The sequence below is a fragment of the Pelodiscus sinensis genome, chromosome 1, assembly GCF_052426305.1.
Source record: "Pelodiscus sinensis isolate ZL-2025 chromosome 1, ASM5242630v1, whole genome shotgun sequence".
Taxonomy (NCBI): domain Eukaryota; kingdom Metazoa; phylum Chordata; order Testudines; family Trionychidae; genus Pelodiscus; species Pelodiscus sinensis.
The window spans coordinates 187,713,274-187,740,746 of record NC_143052.1 but is presented as its reverse complement, the minus strand read 5'-3'; the positions used below and the strand labels follow the sequence as shown (position 1 = coordinate 187,740,746).

At 40.6% G+C, this 27,473-nt stretch overlaps 2 protein-coding genes across 16 annotated transcripts in view; both read left to right on the top strand.

The window, feature by feature from the left end:
- Positions 1–5,421, top strand: part of SYNJ1 (synaptojanin 1) — a 98,613-nt gene extending 93,192 nt beyond the window's left edge. For 8 of the 13 annotated variants that reach the window (XM_075910838.2, XM_075910881.2, XM_075910819.2 and 5 more), the window contains one exon: positions 2,419–5,421. In XM_075910838.2, the coding sequence (XP_075766953.2) occupies positions 2,419–3,273 (855 nt within the window). In that variant the 3' untranslated portion in view covers positions 3,274–5,421. Of the gene's footprint in view, positions 1–785 lie in introns of all 13 variants that reach the window. The other 5 variants (XM_089773719.1, XM_089773716.1, XM_075910863.2 and 2 more) reach the window with 3 other exon arrangements.
- A 2,576-nt stretch (positions 5,422–7,997) lies between these two features.
- CFAP298 (cilia and flagella associated protein 298) lies at positions 7,998–25,545 on the top strand. Of its 3 annotated transcripts, none has more exons than XM_089773704.1 (8): positions 7,998–8,124; positions 8,570–8,752; positions 10,331–10,498; positions 12,850–12,917; positions 15,671–15,829; positions 18,556–18,687; positions 24,548–24,643; positions 25,103–25,545. In XM_089773704.1, exons 2-8 carry the CDS (start codon positions 8,614–8,616, stop codon positions 25,208–25,210), a joined length of 870 nt encoding a protein of 289 aa, XP_089629830.1. In that variant the 5' UTR covers positions 7,998–8,124; positions 8,570–8,613; the 3' UTR covers positions 25,211–25,545. The 3 variants fall into 3 exon arrangements, with proteins under 3 accessions (XP_089629830.1, XP_089629829.1, XP_089629827.1); XM_089773703.1 differs by having other exon boundaries at positions 8,059–8,210; XM_089773701.1 differs by lacking the exon at positions 7,998–8,124 and adding an exon at positions 8,161–8,312.
- Positions 25,546–27,473: the final 1,928 nt, after the last annotated feature.

Below are 27,473 nucleotides of genomic sequence, written 5' to 3'. Positions count from 1 at the left end.
TGCCACCCAGGGCTCCTGCAGCAATTCAAAGAGTGGTGGCAGTCTGGATCCCCAAACCCCTTAAATAGGCCCCGGAGCAACTGTCCTTTTTGCTTGCCCCCTCCCCACCCACCGTGGCAGCAGTGCTGCTTACAACTCTGGTTGCCTTTAAGTAAATTACTGTAAAAATATTCATTATATGGGTTCTAGAACTATAAGGGTAATCAAAATGTTGTAATATAAAGTACATTTAAAACTAAAGTACAACTGATCATTTTAAGTATAAAATGTCATTTTCTGATCGAGTGAGAGATTTGAATGTTATAAGCCTTCTCTTACAAAATGAACTACATGGATGGACCTCAGCACCAACAGTTTTCTTTTTCAGGATTAGGACCTTAGTGTTTACATTGATCCATAGTTAGAATTTGCAGCCAATTTACAAGTGATTGGAAAAATATCTTTCAGAATAATTGTAGATTATGGTATACCATGTGCTAATATAAAGTAATATCTGGCTTCAGTTAACCAGGTAGTATTTTGTGATCAAATTTATGAAATCCTGTGCTCCAGCTGTAGTTCTACTTGATCAAAATTTTAAAATTGTATATACAGGATATTTAAATCCACTGATACTCTTTTCTTCTATCTGTTGTATACATAACGTCAGACATATTTTTCATCACATGTACTATAGTATTTAAAATATTTTGGATAATAAGGATTATTGGGGTTGATGGTGAGGTACCTTGTATTTTCCCTCTAATTTTTTCCTTTGATGTCTTTTTTTTTCTTCCTTTCACAAGCAGGAGCAACCATCAGGGTAACAGGTACCTAACTACTTACCAATCTTATATGTGATCTCCATCTCCTCTAGCAGAAAAGATGTATGATTCTTCTTTTGCTTCATACATCTGCAGCCTCATCCATATTAAAAACCACTTGTCCACATTACTAAAATAACTATCATGCCATAAAGTTTGCTTTTTCCTTTCTTAGTAGATGAATATTGACAGAAGGAGTCTCTTCTTTGTTAGCACTGGAGTGAAAATTTGATTTCATCGTTTTTATAAATCAATTAAAGCTTTACATAACTCATTTATTTTGTAAAACAAAATAGATCTTAGAAGTAATATGTACCATTACCTCAAATTTAGGCTCAATGCAGCTTTCTGAAAGTTTCTTCATGAGACCAGATTTTACCTTTTCAAAGTTCAAGCAGTAAAGTAGCTGTTTTCCTTGGAAGTAAAATATACTCCTTGCCTCAATATATAAAATTCAGTCCTTATGTGAGAGTCGGTGAAAGAAAAGACTTTGTTTTGAAGACCTATCAGGCCAAATATTGTTTAAATATTTCTAGTTAAAATGAAAGAGTAATTGTGGTGTCGTAGTAGTTTTTGGGCAGCATACATTGAAATTACTTGCCTACTCAACAGGGGACTCAAGCAGACTAGTTGACTTGCATTTATCTTATAAACAATGAGCAATCCTGTAGCACTTAGAGACTAACAAATATATTATATTATGAGCTTTCATGGGTAAAACCTAATTCATTCATTGCTTATGAATTTGAGAATCTTGACACAGATTTTACCTTAAACATAATTCCTTCACTTTAGTTGATTATGGAGCATAAAACTATCAATAATAAGCAAAATGATTAATTTAACAAATCTTATATTTGGAACTTTTTTAGATACTGTTAGAGAATGTCAAAATTATATTGTAGACACTTGGTCACCCAAGGAAATTATAAAAGCAGAATTTTTTGTAAGTTTTTAAAAGATGAGGGAGTTGTATGGAGAAATTTTCGTTGGTCATATTCTAAACAATGATATTTTGTAATTTTAAAATGAATTTTCGGGTGGTGTTGAAAGGCTGGTGATCATCAATTCATATGCAGAGTAACAAGTGCCTTAACTTAGTCTTTCTAAGTAAAATATACATTAATTAATTTTTCATTCATTGTGATACTTAAATATTGACCCATTTTATAAATTGAGTGAACAATAACTCCAATGCACTTAACACATTTTCTATGCTGTCAGTTGTTAAGAATATGCCATATTTGCCCCCAGTTCTTGCTAAAGAGTAATTATTATTTATTAAATGTGGTGTACAGTAGTGCTTCGATTCAGATAGTTGCATGAAATGTATTCAACTTGTATTAGTAAATAAGAGAAACATTTTCATATTTATAATAGCTATGGAAGTATTTGTCTTTGTGCACTTAGCAAATGGGATTTTTAAAAGAATGTTGCCTAGAAAACAAATAATCATCATTACTATGTGTACACTGTATAAATTAAACTGCAATGAGGGTTCTGTGTAAGTCCCAAAAATTCTATTCTTGGTACCGAAACAATAAGAAATGAAAAAAGTCAGGATCTTAAAAGCCAAACTGCAGTGCTATTACTGAACACCTTGTTTTCTTTACAGACTAAAGCAAATGGAGTCAATGGCATTAAACTTGAAACACAGTTAAACAATGACCCTTTTGAAGATCTGTCATTTAATCTGCTTGCTGCATCAAAGGTTCAGACATCTGTTCGAACATCACCTGTTCCAACTTTAAACCAAAAGGAGATGATTTGGTTGCCTTCTGCAGCACAAAGCAATGTTAACATTTTGAATACTGTAAATTGCACGTCAGCAATGCCTCCTGTTCCAGCCTATAGCAAATCCCAGGAACATATCCGCAGCTCTCCAAATTCATTGGTTACCAAACTGAACAGCACAAATCCTTTCACTGAAAGAACTATTAATGCTGGAAATCCATTTAGAACTGAAATCCAAGAACCTGAAGTAACTTCACAGCTTTTAATAGAAGGACCTGCTGCTTATAGCCCTCTCCCTTCTCTAAATCCTCCAAATCCTAATAAAGGCAAGCCTACATTCTCTGTCAGTGCTTTTGAGGACAATTTTTGTTTGCAAAATAAATCTTTAGTGGTAGAAAATGCAAAACCAAAAGGATGGGTAACATTTGAGGAAGAGGAAGATTTTCGTATAAAACTAAAGACGTCCTCTGATCATGTTACAGAATTCAAAAGAGTCAGTTCCAGGAAACGTACTGGTTTTCCAGATTTAGTGGGCACTGAACCAAATATATTTCCTGGTTCAGACTTTTCCTTGGATAATGACTGGAATTCTACTGATTCCTTCTGTACGCTGCCATCAAGAAGACCACCTGCACCTCCTATACCATCAAGAACAATCCACACCATATCTCCTGCAGATCCTTTTGCCTCGTTGACACACACAGTGTCACCAACACAAGATTTTACAGAAAGGTAGACATGCTAAAATACAAGAGATTTTAGGTTTGCTACTAGGTGCATCCAAAAGAATAATTGGGCATTGAGGTTATTCTGTGTGCAATAATTCATTGTCATATGCACTGAATCTTAATTCTGTTCATAACAACCACTGTTTTGTGTACAAATTTTGAATGTGTATATTTGGTAGCGCATAAAAGAGTTGTCCACAATTACTATAAATTTAGGTATAGTCATATTGAATGGATTAGTTAATAATCCTAATAGAATGTATAACACTCTTGGAAATTAGTTTTTTGTTTGAAGCACTTTTATTTGTGTTCTCCTCAGAGGAATTTCAAAATATTCAAGAGACTTCCAGCTGTTAGACCCTTCCATTCCCTTTTTACTGTTTGGTAACTGATATTTATAAGTGATTACCAAAGATCAGTCAAAGTTTAATCAGAATGTTGAATGTGGACAGGTACTATTTAGAAAGTAACTTGTATGAGAGGTTACAGAGATTTGTATGGCTTAATTATATTTAAATTTAAGGCACAAACTAAAATAGTTACTTTCAAAATACCAACAAGACCTCATGCATTAATTAACTTTTGTGACACAGCTATTTAGTGTTCAACTTCATTTATTCATCCCTTTTAAAGGTTCCCTCCCCCCAGAAATTAGAAACTACTGATATTACAAAAAAGTCTTTCTATTCATTAAAAATACATTCAATTTTTCATCTTTTTTGCTTTGATTTTTTTAAAAAGAGGCTTCCACAATGGAGAGCAATGTATCTGTTATATTCTCTCCCACGATCTCATCATGGTGTCAGTCCTCCCAAAAAAGTTTCTTGTGCTCTATAGAGATCTGGGTGAGGAAATGAGCAAATGTGCAATGTCTTTTGGGGTGTGCTTTAGGCACCATTTCCCCAGTTTCTGCTAGCTGCTATATTTTCAAATGCTTGCCTTCAGCAGAGAAAGCAGGAGAGCAGCAACCCACAGAACTAAATGATACTGTTTGTCAGCCTTCTGCGTGCTCTAAATCATCATTCTTCCCTCCCTCAGAAACTGTAAACACCACACGTGATGCTGCTTTGAAGTCAGTGGAGGCTACATCTTTTTGCATAGGATACTGTAGACATGCAGCTGATCCTGTTTCTATGGTTTTCTGAAGTTCACAGTATTTGCATAAAATGTGCTATTTTTGGTATCTTGAAACAATTTAAAATAACTGATTTCTTTAGCAGCACTTACATATGCTAAAGAAATGGTAATATTCCTGAAAATTCACAGTATCTTTTATAACATGACTTCTTATATAAAAGTTGTGTACATTCATCAAAAATGAAATGTATCAAAATGTTAGAGAGATATTGGAAGTGAGACACCATACATACCTGCACTTATTGGCTTATCAGCAAACAAATTATGCTAGTTTTGCAACATTTGTAAGTGAGTCATAGTTTACTAGCATATTTATAGAAGCAAAAGAACATAATGATGATACTACTCCTAAATTCTCCAATACTAAGAAAATATTTCATTAACAAAATCCACTCTTCCTTTAACTGTATAATTAGGGGATACTGTTGGACAGAAGTTACTGTAGTGAGTTTTATATTGTGCTTTTTTTCTGTTCAGGTCATTAAAAATTTCTTGTAAATTTTAAATACAGTACCTGTGATAAACTTTGTGCTTCAATATGTGAATTAACTAGTTTAAAAACTGTGGCTATTAACATCTATGTGATTGGTGGTTTAGGTATGCAGTCTTACATTAGCAAAACAATTTTGTTTTGTAAACTTGTGCAAATGGCAGTTCTGTGATAAATATGTTCTTGATGAATATTTATAGTGCTTACAAACTGCTGTCTAAAATGTACTTAATATGCAGCACTTCAACACTTATGGGATTAAGGAGTATGGCAAAATACTGCACAAAAGATGCTAAAAGATATAGTAAAAATAGCTAACCACTGTATGATATATTACTGGAAATAATTACTAGCAGTACTAAAATACTGAGAATTAAAAATGCTTAAACATATTTTCATGACTTGTGTTCCCTGTAGTAAATTGCTGTCAATGTTTAACAATTTGATTGCTTGTGGCACACAATATTTGACTGTATATTTTACAAAACTGCAGTATTAAAAGTTGGTGGCATACAACATTCCGTACTTATCCCGTGAAATGCAGTGATGTATTATTGAAGTAAATATGACTCTCTTTAAGCAGTTTATCTTTATTCTTTCTTATTTTAGGTGCTCACTTGTCCCTATTATCATGGTATAGGTCTTCTGATCTATAATGCTTTTATTCTCACAATTCTACCCTTGTGAAGTAGGAAGATACTTTTATCTTCATTTCACAATTGGAGAACAGCGGCTCAGAGTAAATTATTCTACCACGATGTCACAAAGTCTGAGGCAAAGCAAAGTTGGCTCTCAGGCCAGGTCTACACTGCAGACTTATATTGGTGTAACAATATTGCCCAGGGGTATGATAAACTACCCCAATAAGAGAAGCCCTCCCATTGGCGTAGTAGTATCTTCACTAAAGCACTATAATGGTGTAGCTATCCTGGGCTAGCGCTGTACGTGAAGACAGGCTTCCAGTCTCCACAGTCCCAAGCTAGCACCATAACCACAAGACTTTCCTGAATTAAATGGTATTTATTGCTACCATGGTCGATATTCTGGGGTTTGATTTAATGGGTCTAGTATAGGCATGCTAGACTGAACTCAAAGGGCATCCCTGTCAGCAATGGTACTGCTGCTCCTTACAGAGTAACGAAAGCCAACGGGAGTGTGTTTGCTCCCATCAGCCTCCCACTGTGTGGAAGGCACGGAACCACAATGTAATATGTGTATCTTACTTCAACCTTCTGTGTAGTGTAGAGAAAGCCACAGCAATCCCTCCTGCTGCTGCTGCTTTTTAACCTGAGCCAGAAGATAGGCAGCTTCCATTGCTGCTGTTACTTCTACTTTTCAATCAGGAGGAATCAGCCACTGTCCTCACTAAATGACTCCTTTACCATTAAATCATTCTTACATTTCCCATTCAAATTGAATTGGTAACCCTAAAATCTACTTTTCTGAATAGTGATGTCCTTTTAAAACTTGTAGCTTTTGCAGAATCTTAATCACATTTTTTACATTTAGATAATTGTCACGGTACATGGTGAATTGCTTTTTATTGAATATAACAGAGAGGTGGAAGTATAATGTAAGTGCCCAATTTGCAATGATCTTCGATCAGACAGGCCCCCTCTCTCAGATTTAGTATATTATGTTAGAAGTTGCAGCTATTTCATGTGGGCTACGTCTAGACTGGCATGATTTTCTGCAAATGCTTTTAACGGAAAAGTTTTCCATTAAAAGCATTTGCGGAAAAAAGCATCTAGATTGGCACGGACGCTTTTCGGCAAAAGCACTTTTTGCAGAAAAGCGTCCGTGCCAATCTAGACGCACTTTGCGCAAAAAGCCCCGATCACCATTTTCGCGATCAGGGCTTTTTTGCGCAAAACAAATCTAAGCTGTCTACACTGGCCCTTTTGTGCAAAAGCTTTTGCCCGAACGGGAGCAGCACACTATTTCTTACATGAGATCATCAGTGGTCTTGTGGAAATTCAAGCGGCCAGTGTAGACAGCTGGCAAGTTTTTCTGCAAAAGCAGCTGCTTTTGCGAAAAGACTTGCTAGTCTAGACATAGCCGTGGAGTGTGTTTTTTCCACAAAGTAGGTATTTTTCCCACTAAGATCCCCTATTCACAGTGAATGCACATTGATCCCTGCTATAGCCAGCCTGAGGTTTGCTGTTGTACACTAGTGATGGCTGCAGTCATCCAAAGTGATTGTGTTTTGGGCACTTTGAGATGTGCTATATTGTTAGGCCAGGGTTATATTCCTTTCTATGTACTGAGGCAACTTCTGACATCTGCCCAGCAGACACAGGGTAACACTCATAATACACATGTCTGGAAAAAGAGACAGCCCTGAACTTACCCTCCTGAATATTACCAATACCATGCTGTCTGGGCTTCTTTCTGCCATTTTTTTAAAAAGCTGACATCTTTTATTTTTAAAAAATCAAAAAAAAAAATGGTATCACAAGGTTTTATATTCACACTTGTTGCACTGTTGGCCTACTGCAGTAGTCAGTAGCCTACTGTCGCCAGAACTCTGGTATTTCTTCACCACAGTCATCGCATACTCCACAGAGAAGCAAAAATGTCAGTGGCTTGGTATACACCAGTCATTCCACTATTGGTAGTGCTGCTGTTAAAATAGTGGTGGCCACACTCCTGACAGTTCTCAGAATATGGTAGGTGCCGCAAAAGGCCCAGTCAACTCCATTGCTTCTCCAACCCTTGCTGTAGTCACATTTTGAACACCGTGTCCCTTTGCCCAGAGAAGCTATGGGTGCACAAAAGGATGGTGGTTCCATCCGCTCACAGCACTGCGGAGGCCTGTTTGGCTGTGCCAGTGCAGTATCGGCAACTTACAATGTCTTTTTTCCCTTGCCCTCTGATTTCTTTACTAGTTTTTCAAGCTGAGCTGCTTGTTCACCAAGGACCCAACTTTCCTGGGCCCTTTGGCTACACCCAGGCTCACACAAAACATGACACGTTCCCAAGAGCTGGTCCCGCAGCCAAGATGAACCGAGGAGGCTTTAACTTAGCCAGTGTCGGCTCTAGCCTGCGCTGCATGGGCCCCGCCCCGCGTGCCAAGCGCAAACACAGCAGAGCGGGAGGCATTTGCTGCGCGCGTCATGTATTTAGTCACGTGCTGCCCGCGCGCAGGCGCGGGGCGACCTGAGGCCATTCGCGGAGGCTCCCGGGATGTGGCCTGACGGGATCTAAGCACCGCCCCTCCCCCTTCGCGACGGTTGGTTTCCAGGGACGCGGCGGCGCGGGCGCGGGGGCTGCAGCCCGGCCTTTCGCGGGGGGCTCTGGGATCGGACACCGGCCCAGGTAGTGCGCATGCTCAGTAAACCCTAAGGCTGCAATTCTGAGGGGCGGCTGCTTCTGACGCAACCGCCGGCTCGTGCCGCTGCGCAGCGACCCCCGAGACGGGTGAGGCGGCGGGGAGGCGCAGCCCCCTCCCCCCATCCCTGTATGCCCCCCCCGTTCGCCCCACAGGCCTCCACGGAGGCCTCGTGCCCGCCCCCCCCCCATACACACACCTCGGTGCCTGAGCGCGACAGGATTTCCCGGCCCCTCCTCCTCCCACTCCGCTCTGCGAAGGGAAGTTGCTTGTCCCTTGCTGCAAGGTGGGGAGCGTCGCCTGTGCCCCCAGATCTCTCACTCTCTCTTTCTCTCTGGTCTGACAGGGAACTGGAGCCACCACGCCCATCTCCTGCCTGTGTCTGCAGAGATGGTTCAGCTCCACGTGAAGCGGGGCGACGAGAGCCAATTCCTGCTGGAAACAACATGCAGCATCTCTATGGAAGACTTAACCCAGCAGGTTGCCAGGATCTACAATAGCAGGCTCAAAGTGCAGCGTATTTGCTCAGGTACTAGCCAGAGCCATATACCAGACAAGTGACCAGGAATTCTGTCTGTTGTACGGATGTGGCCCCATTACCACAGTACCTGAAAGCTTCCTAGTTAATGTGCAGTAGCCAAGTACTTCCGTCCTTATCTCATGGTTGGGGAACTGAAGCATAGAGAGAGTTAGTTGCCCTGGGCAACTTAGGAGGATAAGGATGCCCCAGGGATGAAGCTGGCTCCAGCATTAGGAAGGTAGCACAAGGGACCTGCCAAAGGTTGGGTGGTGTAGTGGGATCTCCAGCGAACTCAAGTATAGAGCATCAGACTCTGGAGCACAGGGAAGCCAGTGGTACAACTGGGAACTGAAGTAGAGCTGATCAACATTTTTCATCAGAATGGTTTTCAAACAAAAAATACATGCTTTTCTAAAACTGAAATTTTTGACAGGAAAATGTCAGTTTTGCTGAAAATCAAAGGCTTAGTTTCCTTCATAGCTTTGGAAGTGGAGAGGCAGCTTCTTTGACCCCAGAGCTATCCTGGATTTATGTATGTATATGTGCATACATTCATTCATGCATTTTTTGATGTTTCATCCTGATTCAGAATTTATGCTTTGTTTTGTTTTTTTTCAAACAAAAAAAATCCAAAAAATTGAGCCTGGGTCTTCCAAATCTCAGACTAACACTCTGTTCTTTGAGCAGTCCTTTTTCTCTTAAATTAATGGAGAAATGAAGCACAAAAAGAGACCCTATATGGCAGTCACTGCTGCTGATGCTTTAGCCAGGGCAGAGGATCAAGTAGTTTCATTTATCTTTGTCACCTATGCTTCTGAATGAAACATCAGTCATGTGCTTTCCTCACTTCTAGCGTCTGAATCAGCACTTGTACGTATTTGTATGTGTTCCTTTTAGCTGGCATAATCAAGAATTGTCGCTTCTTTTGTCAGTCACAGGTCTGGGTTGCTTTTTGCCTATTTCAGAGTAGAGTTAAAACATTTTTGTTTATTTCAACTTACATTATTTTGATACCTCATGTTGTTTTACAGATCATTAAAACAGTTCTCAAAACTTCTTAGACCTGACTTAATGCAGAAACAGCATTTCAATTTATAACTCAGGATATCAAAATGCAACTACATTTTCCGGAAGCACAAAGTCTAAATGTTGGCAAAAAACAAATGCCAGTACATTGGTGTTTTATCTTCTCTTCCTTCATAGATTGCAACAGCCATTGTTTTCCATTCAAACGTTTTTATTATTAAACTGTATATGGTAAAGTATTGTTGTGCTTCTTTTTTTTAATAGTTAAACACATTTGAAATGTTAAATTAAACAAAGAAGATTTAGGAGTTATCCATAGAAAAAGGTGGTGGTAGCAAAACAGCAGGTGGCACTAATGTATATGTACTTACAAAATTTCATCTTTGCAGCTCTTTAAAAAACAGAAATCTAGCAATAAAGATTTGGTGACCTTTCATCTACAAAGTTTTTGTAGTGGAGTATCATGAAAAATTTATGATAGGTGCATGTTGTTCAAATGAGTGCCTTCAAAGTAACGTCGTTTTTTGCTTCTATACTCTGACCTTGGTTTTTTTTTTTAAGAAATGGAGGAGCTGGCAGAACATGGTGTCTTCTTGCCTCCTAATATGCAAGGACTGACAGATGAACAAATTGAAGATTTGAAATTGAAGGATGAATGGGCACATAAATGTGTACCAAGTGGTGGAAGTGTCTTTAAAAAGGATGAAATTGGACGAAGGAATGGACATGGTAAACACATCGTAAACATGCATAACTAAGATGTGACTTCATGAGGAACTTAAAATTATTTGATATTTTGACTAAATGCTGTTGAATTTCATAATGACAAACCTCTCATTTAATCTCAAAACTCTTAAATGAGAGAAATAACGAGTTAAAATTATACCAGTTGGAATATCTGATAGTCCATTTCCTGTAAAGTAAGTAATTATAAAGTTATGTATAAATGGAGATTTTAAAAGGCTCATTTAAGTGTATGTGGCAGCAGTTAAGCTCAGAGAAACTGTTTGTCTGTCTGCAATTTCAATAAATTAGACTTGCCACATCTTGGCTACTCTTTTATCCTTGTTAAAAGAGCAATAAGATTGTGAATTCAAATACTAAAAAATTAGGACATTTCAGAATTAAGGTTGATTTTGTGCAGCAGTTATTCAATCCCTGAATATGGTTTGGATGCATCTACACAGTACCTTAAAATCAAAATAAGATATGCAGTTATGCAAATTGCATATCTTATTTCAAAATAGCTTATTTTGAAATTTGGCGTATCTACCCAGCGCCAAATTTTGAAAATGAACTATTTCGAGCCATCCCTTAACCCTCGTGCAATGAGGTTTCCTGAGATGGTGAAATTGCTCGTTATTTCAAAAAATATTTTGAAATAACAGGCAACTTGTGTAGACGTGGAGTAGCTATTTTGGGATACTTCTGGTATCCTGAAATAACCATGCAGTGTAGATGTACCCTTATAAATAACATAACACAGTGTTTTTTATACAGGACCCAAGCCTTATTTAGTTCATGACTAGGTATTTGAAATGTATTCTTCTCCTCATTCATTAGATGGCTTCAGGCCTTATTTAAGCTTCTCCCTCTCTAAAAATAAGTCATCCTGTGACATCTTAGCAGAGCTACTCAACACGCAGGCCACGGACCACGTGTGGCCCGCAGCCTGTTTGTTTGTGGCCCACGGTGCGGTTTGGGTTTAAGCAGGGCTCAACAATGACCCAGAGGTGGGATCCTTTGAACGTGGCCTCCAGTGGTTACACGCTCCACAACAGTGAGGCATCTCCCAAGTGGGATGAGAATTGAAAGACGCAAGCGGATGGGCTGGCTGGAACAGATTGGTACAGGATGTTGGTGTTTCTAGGAGAGCAGATGCCAGGAGCACCAGGGCATTGTGAGAGGTCCTGGCTGCTTAGCCTTGTGGGCAGAGCTTAAGAGGTGCTGACTGGCTCACACTGGCCACGTTTGGGTCCAGTGCTACGGCTTAAGGCTTAATCTTGGTATTCATGCCCATCAGTGTGAAAGAAGCTGTTTGCATGTATATGCAACCACACTTCATTTGAGGCCTTCAGCATGTGCTGTGAGTATCGTCGTGTTCCCCGGGGCTTCCAAAGTTGAGTAGCTCTTAACAAAAATATATAGAATCAAGCTTTTGTGGGAACAACCCACAAAGCTCATGATTCTGTATATTTTTGTTAGTCTCTAAGGTGCCACAGGACTACTTGTTATTTTTAAAGTTACAGACTAACACAACTATGCCTCTGAGACTTCTCTTCCCTCTGTCTCTCTACTTGTCTCTCACCTTATCTTCTTTGAAATCAGGCAGCTTCCTTCTCTTTCTCACTGCGAAGGCGAGATCACAGAAGAGACTGTTTCCTATTTTTAGTTTCTGAGCCCAACACTAGTAATTACCTTAGCAGAAGGAGGAAGGCCTGCTAGTTTCTATTTTCTTCTTTTTCTAATTTTTGAAAGTTATATTCATGCAATCAAAAACAACAACACACCTGACAAAGTAAGCTCCAGCCCATGAAAACTTATAGATATATCAGTGTGTTAGTCTTTAAGATGCCTTGTTGTTTTTGCTGAAATTGACTAACATGGCTACCCCTTTGGCATTTGTATTCATGTAAGCACATTTAACATTCCAGCTCAATATATTTAAAGCTGTAGTTCCCATTAAAATATAGCTCAGAATTTTACACCCTATAGAATGATGAAAATAATATGTACAAAATGAGCCAACAGTAATACAAGGGAGTCAAGCTTTTCTTTGAAATTGCATTCAGTATATCAAGACCATTTAAAAGGCAAAGCCCAATCAAAGGTGACCTTCTGGGTGCATGTCTAAATCTTACCCTTGGTTGTTTTGTTTCTTGTTTAGAGTACAATCAAGAAACTTGATTATGAATTCATAGATTTATAAATAAAATAAAAAGAAGTATCGTCTTCTGCATTCATGATTTAGTAGCATGTAAATTAACTTGCTTACTTGCTAAGAGATGGCATTTTTAGGCAGATATTTATAGCAAGAAATGTTAATATATTGTATTAAAGATTCATATATTGTTTTTAAGCTCCAAATGAGAAAATGAAAGAAGTTTTAAAAAAGACAGTAGAAGAAGCTAAAGCGCTAATATCTAAGGTAAGATTTTAAAGTAGCACTAAATTTATCAAAAATATGGTACAGATATTAAACAGTGAGTGAATCCTGGTATCTCAAGCTTTGCATTGAATAACTAAATCACATTATATTCCACCTGCATGCTCGTCATTTTCTGTTTGTTATTGATACATTGTTTGAGTGAATGTTTGTTTTCCCGTGAAAAATTAACTATATTCAGAAATGTGTAGATTAAAACACCTTTTGCACATTCATGTAGTGTGCCGTAGTTTTGCATATAGAGTAAATATTAAAGTAATTGAAATGAAGGGGCTACGGTAACAAGAGATTGGACTCAATGACACAGGGAACCCTTCCGGTTCTATGCTTCCACTTTTTCATACCATAGATAATTTGGGCCATGATCCTCTCAAGGCTTATCCAAATGCTTGAATTTAATCATGTGTAGCAACATTGATTTCAGCAGAACTAGGCATGTGCACAAGTCTTTGCAGGACTGAGGCATAAGTTATTCGGTTACATTTTAAGAATATCTGTATATTTTTCATTGACACACTACTTGTTCCACAGCAAAGCATAAATGCAACAACGACTTTTTAGTCATATACTTTTCCTTTTGAAATTCTTCTAAAATACAAGTTGACTGAGAAATGTTGCAAATCATGAGGATTTATATTTCTTTTTCTAGTCCCATTAAGTTTTAAAATAGATATACTAATTGATATATCTTTTAGGCTAGAGATTGCTCTAGATCTATAGCAACATTAATGCTGTTCAGATTTATTCAGATTTGAGTGTTAATGAATCCTGTGGATTTTTTTTTGTTTTTTTTTTTTTTTTGTTCTCTGGTGCCAAGTCATATATGATAGCACCTTCTTGCCAGCCATGGGTATTGCTCAGCTTACCAACTACTTGTAGGGCTACTAACAGGAATGTGGCCCATTTGTTTGCGGCTCGCAATGTGGTTTGGGTTTACGCAGGCTTTAACACGCGGCCTGCAGGTGGGGTCCTTTCAACATGGCCTCCACTGGGAACACGCTCCACAACGGTGAGGCATCTCCCAGGCGGGGTGAGCACTGAAAGACATAAGCAGATGGGCTGGCTGGAACAGATGGGTATAGGGTGTTAACTTTTCTAGCTCTCAGGGAGGAGATGTGAGGAACTCCGGGGCATTTTGGGAAGTGCTGGCTGCTTAACCTTGTAGGCAGAGCCTGAGAGGTGCTGACTGGCTCACACTGGCCATGTTTGGGGCCAGCGCTGCTGAAACTGACCAACAGCGGACTTGGGGAAGTCGTGGGACAGAGCAACTGGGGTGCTGCCAAGCGGCGGGTGAGGGGCAGCGCTGCAGGACCAACCGGGCAGCATCCCAGCTGCTCTGCTTGCTGGTCAGTTTCAGCAGCGGCAGCAGCAGACTTGGGGAAGCTGCGTGAGCAGCTCCAGTTGTCCGGCTGGCTGGAGCACTTCCGGGTTCCAGTTGGTGCCGAACTATTGGGATGCCAGACAGTTGGAGTCTTACTGTATATGAGATCTCTTAGGAATATAATTTCTAAATATCAAGTAGATTATTAGTATATTGCTGAAATGTAATTTTGGATCCCTTGCTAAATTGACCCCTGTAAACTGGGTCTCTGCTCTAGAATAATGCCTGTGTGAAATTTGCATTTGAATACTATATTTCCATTTCCTGACCATAACTATTACATAGCATTGCTGTGTTTCACCCTGGAGGATGCTGCATATAAGTAGTGCGTTGAAATTGTTTATATATTTTGTGAAGTGCTTTGAATTACTTTTGGATGAAAGATGAAAACTCTTATTTATAGCTAAGTGCCTAAAAGTATATTCAACTTATTTGGGATTGAAGGTTAATTTGTTTTCAAATTATCAGTCCGTAATGATGACAATAAGCCCATATGGTACTTTTCTTGCCAAGTTTGGTCTTACAGATTGGGGAGCAATATATTGGACTTAGCAGCTAATGAGGTTAGTAACGTTCACAAGGACGCATCATTCTTTTGGACTCCTTTTTTATAACTCCCTTATTGAAAACTTTGAGGCAGTTTGTTTCAGCTGCTGATTCTGTTCAGTGATTATTCTATGATATGCTGTGTGCAGTGTTGGAGTGGTGTCAGTCCCAGGATAGTAGAGGCAAAGGGGGTGAGGTAATATCTTTTACTGGAACAGCTTCTGTTGATGGGTGAGACAAGCTTTCAAGCCTCCACAGTGCTTTTCTTCAGGTTGCCAACAGAAGTTAGTCCAATAAAAAATATTCTTTCATCCATCTTGCTTCTGTTCCAGTCATATGGCCATTAAGTGTCTGTGCTGCTACAAATCCCAATATGAGCTGCATTGCTCATTCTTGTCTTATTTGCATGTGCTCTTTTATTTGAAGTTTCAGGGCTATAGGGCACCTTCCCTAATCCTACTTCGATTTTGCTACTTTTTAAACTTTTGTTCATGAATCACAAATAGTCAAAATAAGAGATTTCTCCCTCCAGTTTCTACAGTTATCTGCAGGCTTATTTGAATGCCTGTGTTCCATAGACACCTACAGCAGAAATGTTCTTAAGTTCTGTTATGTATTACATTTAACAACATTTAATGGATATTTGAGAAACTATGAATGATTTGCTCTAACAAAGTTTCTCTTTGGCCAGTTGGTTTCATTTAATATCACACTGTTTAACATTATGAACTGATTGCAAAACAGATGCTTTCCTCCTAACTGAATTACTTCGTGTAAATTTTAACAATGGCTCTTGTCTGTATCTCAGAAACAAGTTCAAGCTAATGTGTGTGTTAATATGGAGATGGTGAAAGATGCACTGGACCAGCTCCGAGGAGCTGTAATGATTGTTTATCCAATGGGATTGCCTCCACATGATCCAATTAGAATGGAGTTTGAAGACAAAGAAGACTTGTCAGGAACTCATGTATGTAGTAACATATTTGGCTGGGTACCATACTGTATCTGAGTTCAAGTTATGCTCCTAGAAAAGGAGAAAATTGTATGTAACACTGATTATTGGATTTTCTTGCATGTGTTCTGATTAGTTGTTGGTTTCTAAATATTTTTGTCTCTAGAGCTTTTAAAAAGTACATGAAGCATCAATACATTAATTAATTGAAAATAAGATTAACAAACATATATTCAGTTGGATTGCCCCATATAGATGTGAGTTCACATAACTTTATTTGGCTGTCCATTTTACATAGCTGATATCTTTTATAACACCAGTTGTGAGAATTAAACATTTTGGGTATGTCTACACTATAGCACTAATTCGAACCAACTTAATTTGAATTAGTTAATTCGAACTAAGCTAATTCGAATTAGTGCATCTAGACCTAAAAACTAATTCGAATTAGCATTTTGCTAATTCAAAATAGCATGACCCTGAACCGAAGTTAAGGCTGGCCGGAACCAGTGCTGGCAGGGCATCAGGTTAGGACTTAGAGTGTGGAGCTGCTGCCTCAGGCTAGCCGAGGGCTGTGCTTAAACGGACCCGACCCCCACCCGGGACAGACAGTTCTCAAGGTTCCCCACTTGCTTGTCTACCTCGATGAGGGACAGCAAAGCAGTCCCGACTTGGAGTGCCCTGAGTGTCCACACTGGGTACATCATAGCACTCGGCCATCAGCCCGGCTGCGCTTGCTGCAGGCTGTCATCTGGGGGGGGGGGTGAGTCAGGGGGCTGTCAGGATCCATGACGCCCTGAAGGAGAGCTTCCACCTCGAGGAGCCCGCAGAGCCACCCCAGTCCTCTCCATCGGGGCTTGTGCCCCACACCTCCTTCCACTTACCCTTCCCTAGCCCCCCTTCCTGATGTAAAAAATAAAGGACACATGTTCAAAAATAGAAACTCTCTTTATTTAACAAAACGGGGTGGGGGGGATTAAGCTCTGGGGAGACTGAGAAAAGGAGGCGGGAGAGGGGAAGAGAGAGGGTGGGAAAGGGGAGGGGGAAACCTGGGAGGAGGGAGCTGGAAGGGGGAAGCCAGGGGAAGAAGGAAGAGGGGAAGTATAAAACTATGGTATGCCATATCTTCAGTACTGTGTACAGATGTGGTCTCCTCACCTCAAAAAAGATATTTTGGCCTTAGAAAGGGTTCAGAAAAGGGCAACTACAATGATTAGGGGTTTGGAACAGGTCCCGTATGAAGAGAGGCTAAAGAGACTGGGACTTTTCAGCTTAGAAAAGAGGAGACTGAGGGGGGATAGGATAGAGGTCTATAAAAGCATGACTGGTGTGGAGAGGGTGAATAAAGAAAAGTTCTTCATTAGTTCCCATAATAGAAGGACTAGAGGACACCAAATGAAATGAACGGACAGCAGGTTTAAAACTAATAAGCGAAAGTTCTTCTTCACACAGCACGTAGTCAACCTGTGGAACTCTTTGCCACATGAGGCTGTGAAGGCTAGAACTAGAACAGAGTTCTATAAGAGAAGTTAGGTAAATTCATGGAGGTTGGGTCCATGGAGTGCTATTAGCCAGGAGGTAGGAATGGTGTCCCTGGACTCTGTTTGTGGAAGGCTGGAGATGGATGGCACAAGACAAAAGCGCTTGGTCATTGTCTTCGGTCCATCTCCTCCAGGGTACCTGGTGTTGGCCACTGTTGGCAGACAGGCTACTGGGGTAAATGGACCTTTGGTCTGACCCAGTACGGCCATTCTTACGTTCTAAGCTCAGGGCTCAGGGTCGGGGATCTCACTGGACCAACTTGATTTTCATGCAAACCTGCTCCTGGGTTCGCATGTGGCCTTTGGTGGCCAGGCTGGCAGCTATCCTGCCCTAGACGGCTGCATTCCTGTGCCTAGTGTGGAGGTCGTGGACGTTGGAGGCTTCCCCCAAACCTCGATGAGGTCCACGATCGCCGCACTAAACCAGGTGGGTGCCCGCCTCTTGCAGCCCCGGGCAGGCTCCTGGGAACCACCAGCCTGGTCCTGGGAAGAGGCGGAGGGCTGGGTGGCAGCGGGTGGCTGGCTCATCATGTGCCAGGTGCAAGGTCTGCTAGCTGGGTGCTGGTAGGCTTGCAACTGGCATAAGCACCATAGCCAGACCATGGCCTTTTAAGGGCTCCGGGGCCGGGAGGAGGGCAGAAGAGTTTCCCTGGTTTGGCCCAGTGTGGCCACCAGGGCAACCTGGGAAGGGCTAGCCTCCAACTAGTTTGAATTAAGTGGCTATACAGCCCTTAATTCGAGCTACTTAATTCGAACTAGGCATTAGTCCTCATAGAATGAGGTTTACCTAGTTCGAATTAAGCGCTCCGCTAGTTCGAATTAAGTTCAAACTAGCGGTTTGTATGTATAGATGCTATTAAAGTTAATTCAAACTAACGGCTGTTAGTTTGAATTAACTTTGTAGTGTAGACATACCCTTCGAGAGATAAAACTGCAATCAGAATTGAGTAAAGTAATACTGTCTTGTAGGAACCAAGGCAGTATAGATGAAGATCAGAGAAAGACAGATACAGCAGTAACTTTCTTCTAATAAAGACAGAGTGTAAAACCAAGAGAATGTTTAAATATTATCTGTCCTTTCTGGTACTCTCAAATAGGGATTATTTTACAAACTGACTGTGGTAGTAGATTGCTGCAATAGTCTTTTTATGCAAAAATTACTAGTGTTGTATTTTTTCTTGCAAACTATAATTGTCGTAGGCTGGACTTGAGGTTATCGAAGAGTCCGAGGCACAGTTGTGGTGGGCAGCAAAGGAGTTAAAAAGAACAAACAAACTTTCAGACTTTGTAGGAAAAAATGAGAAAACTAAAATCATTGTCAAGATACAGAAAGTGAGTATTACTGTCAGTTTCTACATATGATTCAGCACTGACTTTTTTACAGCAGAGCATTTCTAATAGAGCTGGAAAATGGATCTGGTTAATTTCAGCCTCTGTGTTTTAGGCCAGGTCTACAGTGGTGCAAGATATGTAACTCCAGCTACAAGAATTGCATAGCTAGAGTCGATGTACCGTGCATCCATTTTCTTTTTCTGAGGTGGCCCCAGAGCAGGAGGTTGATGGGAGGTTTTTCCCATCAACTTGCCTTACTCTTCATGATTGCAAGGAGTACTGGGATTGGTGGGGTGCCCTCAGCCTTTGATTTAGCCAGTCCTTATTAGACCTATCAAATCGAATGCCAGAAGATCGACCTCCAGAGCTACAGTCTTCCGGGAAGTGTAGGCAAGCCCTTAATGATATAAAATCAAGATTGACTTAAAGCAAGGCTACTCAACACTCAGCCTGTGGGCCACATGCGGCCCATTTGTTTGTGGCCCATGGTGCAGTTTGGGTTTACATGGGGTGCGGCACACAGCCCGCGGGTGGGAGCCAAAACAAAACAGTAGTCAATATAATGGTTTTCTGTTGATATGTGTTTTAGTAGTTACATTTCTGGACTGTCATTGCTCATTAAAAGTGCTATCATATAGGTGGAAATCTGATAACTATTGCATTTTATTAAAATCAGCAGAACTGACTTAAATCAGGCCTGTGTGTTGTGTAGTCTTGTCCGTCAGTGTAAAAGAAGCTATTTGCATATATTTTTGCATGTATATATGCAACCACACTTAAGTTGCGGCCCTTGGCATGTACTGTCAGTATCATTATGGCCCCCAGGGCTTCCAAAGTTGAGTAGCCCTGGCTTAAAGGTTTCAAATGTCAAAAGTCTTCTTTTTTATTAATTCCTTTAGTCAGCAGTGAAATCCTGCATCAACCCCAGAATATACTTTTGAAAGGTCAACCAAAAATTGCAGATATTGAGATTTGCATTAGACTAAAAAATTAAATAAAAACTGCTATTTGATGGAAGTCGAGATAAAACATTTGTTCTTTAAGTAATTGTCTTCATGGATTCTGTTTCTGATATATGTGCATTCCCTGTGCAAGGTCAGATTTTTTTGGCCACCAGTGTCGGTTACGGCTGTGCCTGCACCTTGGAAGCCCACGCCATCCACTATCTCCCTTCCCTCCTCCCCATCCTCAACAGCTGAGGTCATATAGGGTGAATGTACCCAAGAATTCTTAAGTTCCTTGTGACAGACTGGCCTCTAGACAGAAATCAGTACTACTTTTCTGAGCATTGTGTGACTTTGTATGTGGGTGTGAGAGAGACAGAGAGAGAACAAATGTTTAATTTTTTCCCTATTTTATACCCTTCAGCCCTCTTTATTTTTTTTTATTTTTTTTTTTTTAAGGCAAAATTTATTTGTGCTTGGGATTTCCCCAGTACAAGAAGGTCTCTAGGTTTATGGCTGAAACAAAGCCTTGAAGGTTCAAAAGTTTTTCTGTTCAATGAATCATTCAAGCAGCCCTTTTTGTCTCGGAGGGGTTACATCCCTGATAAATGCTTAGTGTGTTGCTTCTTCTCCAGGAGGACATACAAAGTGAGAAAGGTCTGTCTTAAACTCTTACTTCTGAAGTGTTCAGGCCATGTCTACGTTACGAGATAAGATAGAATGTATTAAGGTTGATATTTTACCACCTGATTTATGTCAAGTTGAGGATCTATGTTCCAACTGTGTGCAAGAATTCAACATAGTTCAAAGTAGTGCATCCCCAGTAGAGAGACTGCTGTCAACTTTGAAAACGATGCACTATGAGTAGCTATTCCACAGTGCATGCGCCACTTTGCACTTGAGGTTATGCTCCTGGTATACGTTGGGACCAAAACTGTGCAGCATGTGGTTCTTGGGTTCATGTTATCAGCGTCCCATAATGCACTTGCCTACTCTCTCCCCCTAGTTTGAGATGGACAGGAAACAGTTTTTTCATGCCCTTTTTGGCCTTGGTTACCCATGCAGATACCAAAGCACGTGAGTATGGACCCCCTCGTGGATCCTGTGGTGCATCAAAGCATTATGATAATGATGTTTACCTTGGTGTGCATAATAATGGAGTATGTCGAGAGCATATGCATGGCACTTCAGGAAGAGATTGAGGCAAATCTCAGTATTCCAGGGGCATGCTATTCAGACAAGCCCTTGAGTTGAGTGAATTGGAAATGCTACCAGCATTTGACCTTCTGGAAACAATGAAATGTTGGTTCTGGTGCTGTCAGACAAGTATAGACTGGTGGGACTGCATAATATTGCAGGTATGGGACAATCAGCAGTGGCTGCAAAATTTCTGAATTTGCAAGGCCACTTTCATGGAACTTTGCAAATGGCATTCCCCTACCCTGAATCACAGGAAACCCAAATGAGACCTGCTCTGGAAGTGGTGAAGCATGTGGCAATTGCCTTGCGGTAGCTTGCAATGCCAGACAGCTACCAGTCAGTTGAGAATCAATTTGGAGTGGGGAAATCTACAGTGGGGGCTGCTGTTATACAAGTAGCCAAAGCAATCAATACCATTCTGCTATGGAGGTTAGTGCTCTGGGAAACGTGGATGCCATAGTTGCTCGGTTTGCCATGATGGGGTTCCCTAACAGTGGTGGAGTGATAGAATGCACATCCCTATATTGGTACCCAATCACTTTGCCAAGGAGTACATAAACCGCAAGGGGTACTTCTCGATGGTGCTGATGGATTATCAGGGCCATTTAACTCACCTCAACGTGGGATGGTCAGGAAATGTGCATGATGCGCACATCTTTAGGAACTCGTGCCTCTTCAGAAAACCGCAAGCTGGAACTTTTTTCCCAGACCAGAAAACTAGAATTGGAGAGGTGGAAATGCCAGTAGTGATCCTTGGTGATCCAGCCTTGCTCCTGTGGCTCATGAAGCTGTACATGGGCAGCCTGGATTCCAATAAGAAGCAATTCAAAAACAGGCTGAGCAAGTGCAGAATGGTGGTTGAATATGCTTTTGGGTGTTTAAAGGGAAAGTTTAGGGGTCCACTGACTAGATTACACCTTAGCAAATTCAGCATTCCTTTTGTGGTGGCAGCCTGCTGTGTGCTCCATAATCTTTGTGAGAAGAAGGGAAGAAGTTATCTGGCCAGGTGAGTGGCTGAGGCAGAGCACCTAGACAAAGATTTTGAGCAACCGGATACCAGGGCAATAAGGAGAGCTCAGTGCAGGCTAGTGCAAATTAGAATCTTTGAAAGAAGGTTTTATGAAGGTGAGTTTTGAGAGTCCTGCACATTGCTCTCAGTGAGGTGCCCCTGCATTCATTGTGTGTGCTTGTAATCCCCTACCCAACCCCTGGAATATGAGCAATAAAGAGGCTGTTGTTTAAAAATCATGCATTATTTTATTTAGGGAACATAGCAGGGACAGAGGCATCCATGGAGGGATTCTTGGTGGGGGAGGGAGGGCAGGGAATCAGAAAGGAGAGCCTTTTACTTCACGACACACTTGAGGTTGAATGTGAGGCTGCTCTTGAGTTCTTTACTGCCTTCCCTCCCTGCCCTCAGGTGTTCTGGTGCCCCTGGATGTGGAGGCTATGGAACTGGGTGAAGAGGGAAAGTTGTTCTGCAAGGGATAGGGGAAGCCTGTTGAGGTACACCTCTTGGAAAGCTGCCATGCAGTCCATCACAGACATCAGGGATGACAAGACTTTTTCTCCTGGTGCTGCATTTGCAGTTCCCTGCATGTTCTCCTTTCCTGCTGCTCTACTCACATCTCCTCTAGCAGTGTATTCCTCCACTCTTATTTGCTATTTAAACATGTCTTCCCTTATTCATTTTCACCTGCGGATTTGTGCGAGCCAAGCAGCTGCTGGACCTAGGGAAGTACGCAGTTCCCTGCTGTTCTCACTGTAATGAAAAGTTACAATGACACACATTATGGGAGATATATTGTGGAGCTTGAAACCTAATCTGTTAACATATAGTGAAGGTGTCTCTAAAGATTATGGAGATGTGTTCTGTGCAAGGCCAAAGGCATGCCTTAAAATTGCCACCGTGCAGCAGGTATACAATAGAGTTCTCACAGGAACATCTGGACTCATGTGGTTTGAAGGCAGGCATGGTAAGGGGCCTGCCAGGGCATGATCCTGTGGGTCGGAGAGGAGATGGGGTTTGGTTGTGTGGTGGGGCAGAGCATCAGCTCATGTGGTGCCCTTCTGCGTCCAGCACTCCCCACTTGCCAGGAGAGTGCTACTTTCCCATCCTGCAGGAGACTACGGGTGGGACGGGAGATGGGGTCCAGTCATACTGGCAGGGCAGGGTGGTGGCTCTTGTATCATAGAATCCTGGGGCTTGAAGAGACCTCAGGAGGTCATCGAGTCCAGCCCCCTGCTCAAAGTAGGACCAACCCCAACTAAATTATCCTAGCCAGGGTTTTGTCAAGCCAGGACTTAAAACCCTCTAAGGATGGAGATTCCACCATCTCCCTAGGGTGACCCATTCCAGTGCTTCACCACCCACCTAGAGAAATAGTTTTTCCTAATATCCAACCTAGACCTCCCCCACTGTAACTTGAGACCATTGCTCCTTGTTCTGCCATCCCTCCCCACTGAGAACAGCCTCTCTCCATCCTCTTTGAAACCTCCCTTCAGGAAGTTGAAAGCTGCTATCAAATACCCCCTCACTCTTCTGCAGACTACATAAGCCCATAGCCCTCAGCCTCTCCTCACAGGTCTTGTGCTCCAGCCCCCTAATCATTTTGGTTGCCCTCTGCTGGACCCTCGCCAGTGTGTCCACATCCTTTCTATAGTGGGGGACCCAGAACTGGATGCAGTCCTCCAGATGTGGCCTCACCGGTGCTGAATAAAGGGGAATAATTACTTCTCTAGATCTGCTGGAAATGCTCATCCTAATGCACAGTAATATGCCATTAGCCTTCTTGCCTATAAGGACACACTGTTGACTCATATCCAGCTTCTCATCCACTGAAATCCCCAAGTCCTTTTCTGCTGAACTGCTACTTAGCCAGTCGGTCCCCAGGCTGTAACAGTGCTTGGGATTCTTTCATTCCCAGTACAGGACTCTACACTTGTCCTTGTTGAACTTCATCAGATTTCTTTTTGGCCCAATCCTCCAATTTGTCTAGGTCACTCTGGACCCTATTCCTACCCTCCAATGTATCTACCTCTCCCCCTAACTTAGTGTCGTCCACAAACCTGCTGAGCGTGCAATCCATCCCCTGATCCAGGTCATTAATGAAGATGTTGAACAAAACTGTGATCCTCTTGAAACTAACTGCCAACCAGACATCAAGCTGTTGATCACTACCTGTTGGGCCCAACAGAATAGCTGGCTTTCTGTCCACCTTACAGTTCATTTATCCTAGCCATACTTCATTAACTTGCTGTCAAGAATATTGTGGGAGACTGTATCAAAAGCTTTGCTAAAGTCAAGGTATGTCACATCCACCGACTTCCCCATGTCCATTGATGTCAGTGAGTATAGGATTAAGCACTCTAAAAGATTTAAATTCCTATTATAGTAGAAATTTTAGATATTTTTAAGTTCAAATAGATAGAATGGGCAGAGGCCTAATCCTTAAGCTCTCAACTCCCATTGATTTTAATATAACTGATTCTACAATTGGACCCTAGAAGTAGAGTGATTGGACCCCAAAAATAGAGAAATATTTCTCAGTTAAGTGAAACCGTAATGTTGATTATTTTGTCTTATAGAAAGCCGCAAACTTTGAGAAGCCTTACTATTTGAGGAAATATTTTTGTTATCTTTGCACTTTAAGATTCTTGTGTGCTTTTCTGTACTGAACATACCTCATGAAAAATTTTTATCAATTGACTTTCAGAAAGGACAAGGAGCCCCATCACGTGAACCTGTTATTAGTAATGAAGAGCAAAAACAGATGATGTTGTATTATTACAGGAGGCAGGAGGAACTCAAGGTAACAAGTGATTTTACTGTGCTGCGTAAAAACACATAGGCTGTGTCTACACTGGCACCCTTTTCCGTAAAAGGGATGCTAATGAAACACTTCGGAATTGCAAATTCCGCGGGGGATATTTAAATATCCCCCGCGGCATTTGCATGAACATGGCTGCCGCTTTTTTCCGGCTCGGGGTTTTGCCGGAGAAAAGCGCCAGTCTAGACGGGATCTTGCGGAAAATAAGCCCTTTTCCACAAGATCCCTTATTCCTACTTTCAACTTGAAAGCCATGTTCATGCAAATTCCGCGGGGGATATTTAAATATCCCCCGCGGAATTTGCAATTCCAAAGTGTTTCATTAGCATCCCTTTTACAGAAAAGGGTGCCAGTGTAGACACAGCCATAGAGTGAAGCAAAAATAACAAAGTCTCTCTTTAATTATTTCATAAAAGCTTTCTTTATTAATTTTCTTTGCAGAAATTAGAAGAAAATGATGACTCCTATTTAAACTCAGAATGGGCAGACAGTCATGCTTTGAAAAGACAGTTTCATGGTGTAAAAGATATTAAGTGGGGACCAAGATGAAGCTCTCCAACAACCCTTTTCTCATTAGAAATAAATAAATAAGCGACCCACCCTTGTTATGTAAATAACAAGCACATTAGTAAACCTCAGTGTTTGTGATAAATGTTTAAATGTCTAATTTCATCATAGAGGTTCATTTTAAGCTTGAGATTTTTTTTGTGAAAAGTTCACATTTCTATTAATTTCTAAAGAAGGGCTCTTGTAGTATGACTATGTAAATCCCACACTGTACATTTTCATAATTCAATTTTTAAACATGTTTGTAACTGGCAAATGTAAGTTTTAAAACTATTTTGCAGATAGTATTCATAGCTAATAAAAACTAATAAGATGGATGTGCAGGTCGCCTTAATGTTTTCTTCTTTATTTCAAAAATCAGTTTTCATCTGTGCCATCTGACAATACAATCATTACAAATTCAGTGATGTTAGTTTAAAATTAATCTCATTAAAATACAAAGGGCTATCAATTTTTAAATGAATGGATTTTTGTGAACAATTATTTAAACAAAGAGATTTTGCTTGAACACTGATAAAATTATTTTTGTTTTATTTTGCTTCAATATCATTCCACATTTTCCTTTATGCTTATTTTTATTTTAAAGCTACAAGCAAGGAACTATGCCCAATTAATATTACCTTGTTTTTATATATCATTTTCAGGTATAGACTAAAAGAAATTCAGTTGTTAATGGTGTGTATAGTTTCTAAGTGGGATTGAGACAGTAGTTGAAAGTGAGATTTTTAAAATTGTAAAACAAGTGCTTTGGGCAGTTTCAGTGGTTGTATCAAAGTCATGTTTTCTATCAATAGATAATTTTATCTTTCTCATTTATAATAAAAGTAGCCAGTTATAATTGAGTTTCCACTGTAAAAGCTTGATTTTAGTCCCTCTCTGAAACTCACATGAATAGTTATCACTCTCAAAGTTTGTAGCACTCTGGGTTCAACATGTGGGTTCTCTTAGAAGATCTTGAAGGGTAAATTAGAGCTAAATAACAGCACAGAATGCTAAGAGTCAGAGCCGGTGGCTGTAAACAAACTTTATGGGATTGTGCAAAAACTTGGCGGACATCCAGCTAACTAAAATCATGTCAGATCACAGATGATGCTGGACCATAGAGTGCTGGATAGAGAGGTTCAACCTGTACCACAGTCAAATTTGAAAATGTAAATGTTACATTCCCTCTCGGCTTTCCTCTTGATATTTTTATTCCCACTACCTTTTCTTGTTTTTCTCCCCCCTCCCCCGCCCATTTTTTTCCTCTCTCCCTGCCCCCTTTCTCCCCTATTTATTTTAGTTATGGACATCCAACACTCTGGTCATCTGAAGAAGTGTGTTGTGCCCATGAAAGCTTATGATACCAGCTACATGTATTGTTAGTCTTTAAAGTGCTACTAGACTATTTGTTGTTTTTTAAGTTTATCATGTACAAACTAACTCAGCTACCCCCTGAAGCTTTTGAAAATAAAACTTTTTTAGTAGGAAACTTGCTGAGAGGCTCATTCTCTTTCATAATGGAGGTCAAATGATGGCTGTAGTACAGGTGTCCTTCCATTTTTAAATTCCAAATATAAACGGAACTCTCTAGCCCTTATCCTTAACTTTCAACATATACATCATTTACACATCTTTTATCAAAATGGTGTAACTTTGTAATTTAGAATAGAATGAAATACAGAATCAGCTTAACTGGATCAATCTACTCAGTGGAAAACTGGTAAGTTATGACTCCCTTCTTTGGTGTCCCCCACTCCAATCTCCTTCTAGCCCTAATACTCTTCTCCTGCACCACTTCCTAAAGTGCTCATTTCCACTAGCTCATAGTGGTTTTGTATGAGCTGTGTTAAGGAAAGAGACGAACTGGCAGGGGATTGGAGATTGGAATGGAGAGTCATGGAGGATGTCAGCAGAGCAGACCGAATATAGAACGGGACACAGATGCAGCAGAATGGGGGATGATGTTTCACCATTTTAATATACCTTAGGAGGCTCCCCCATCTTTATGCGCCTTATAAATCCATCAGATTTACACATACATATGCCACGAGTTTTAATATGTATTTATACTTGTGCATGATAAAAACAGGCCTCTCCAGGCACTGTAGATAGCTTGACATATTTTAAGAAGTAACAAAATTATTATTCAGGTGTAACTAAAGTGCAACAGTATATTAAATATAATCCAGTACTAGCAAACTGAACACTAAAGTTTACTCTTCCCCCCCTCTATCAATTCTTCCATTTATTTCAAATGCCTGGG

What these genes read in the sequence shown, in the direction of transcription:
- CFAP298 (XM_089773704.1), top strand. Translation starts at nt 8,614, where the DNA reads ATGGTTCAGCTCCACGTGAAGCGGGGCGACGAGAGCCAATTCCTGCTG. An exon ending in TGGACGAAGGAATGGACATG is followed by an intron (nt 10,499 to 12,849) that starts GTAAACACATCG and finishes ATTGTTTTTAAG; the next exon opens with CTCCAAATGAGAAAATGAAA. An exon ending in AAGACTTGTCAGGAACTCAT is followed by an intron (nt 15,830 to 18,555) that starts GTATGTAGTAAC and finishes TAATTGTCGTAG; the next exon opens with GCTGGACTTGAGGTTATCGA.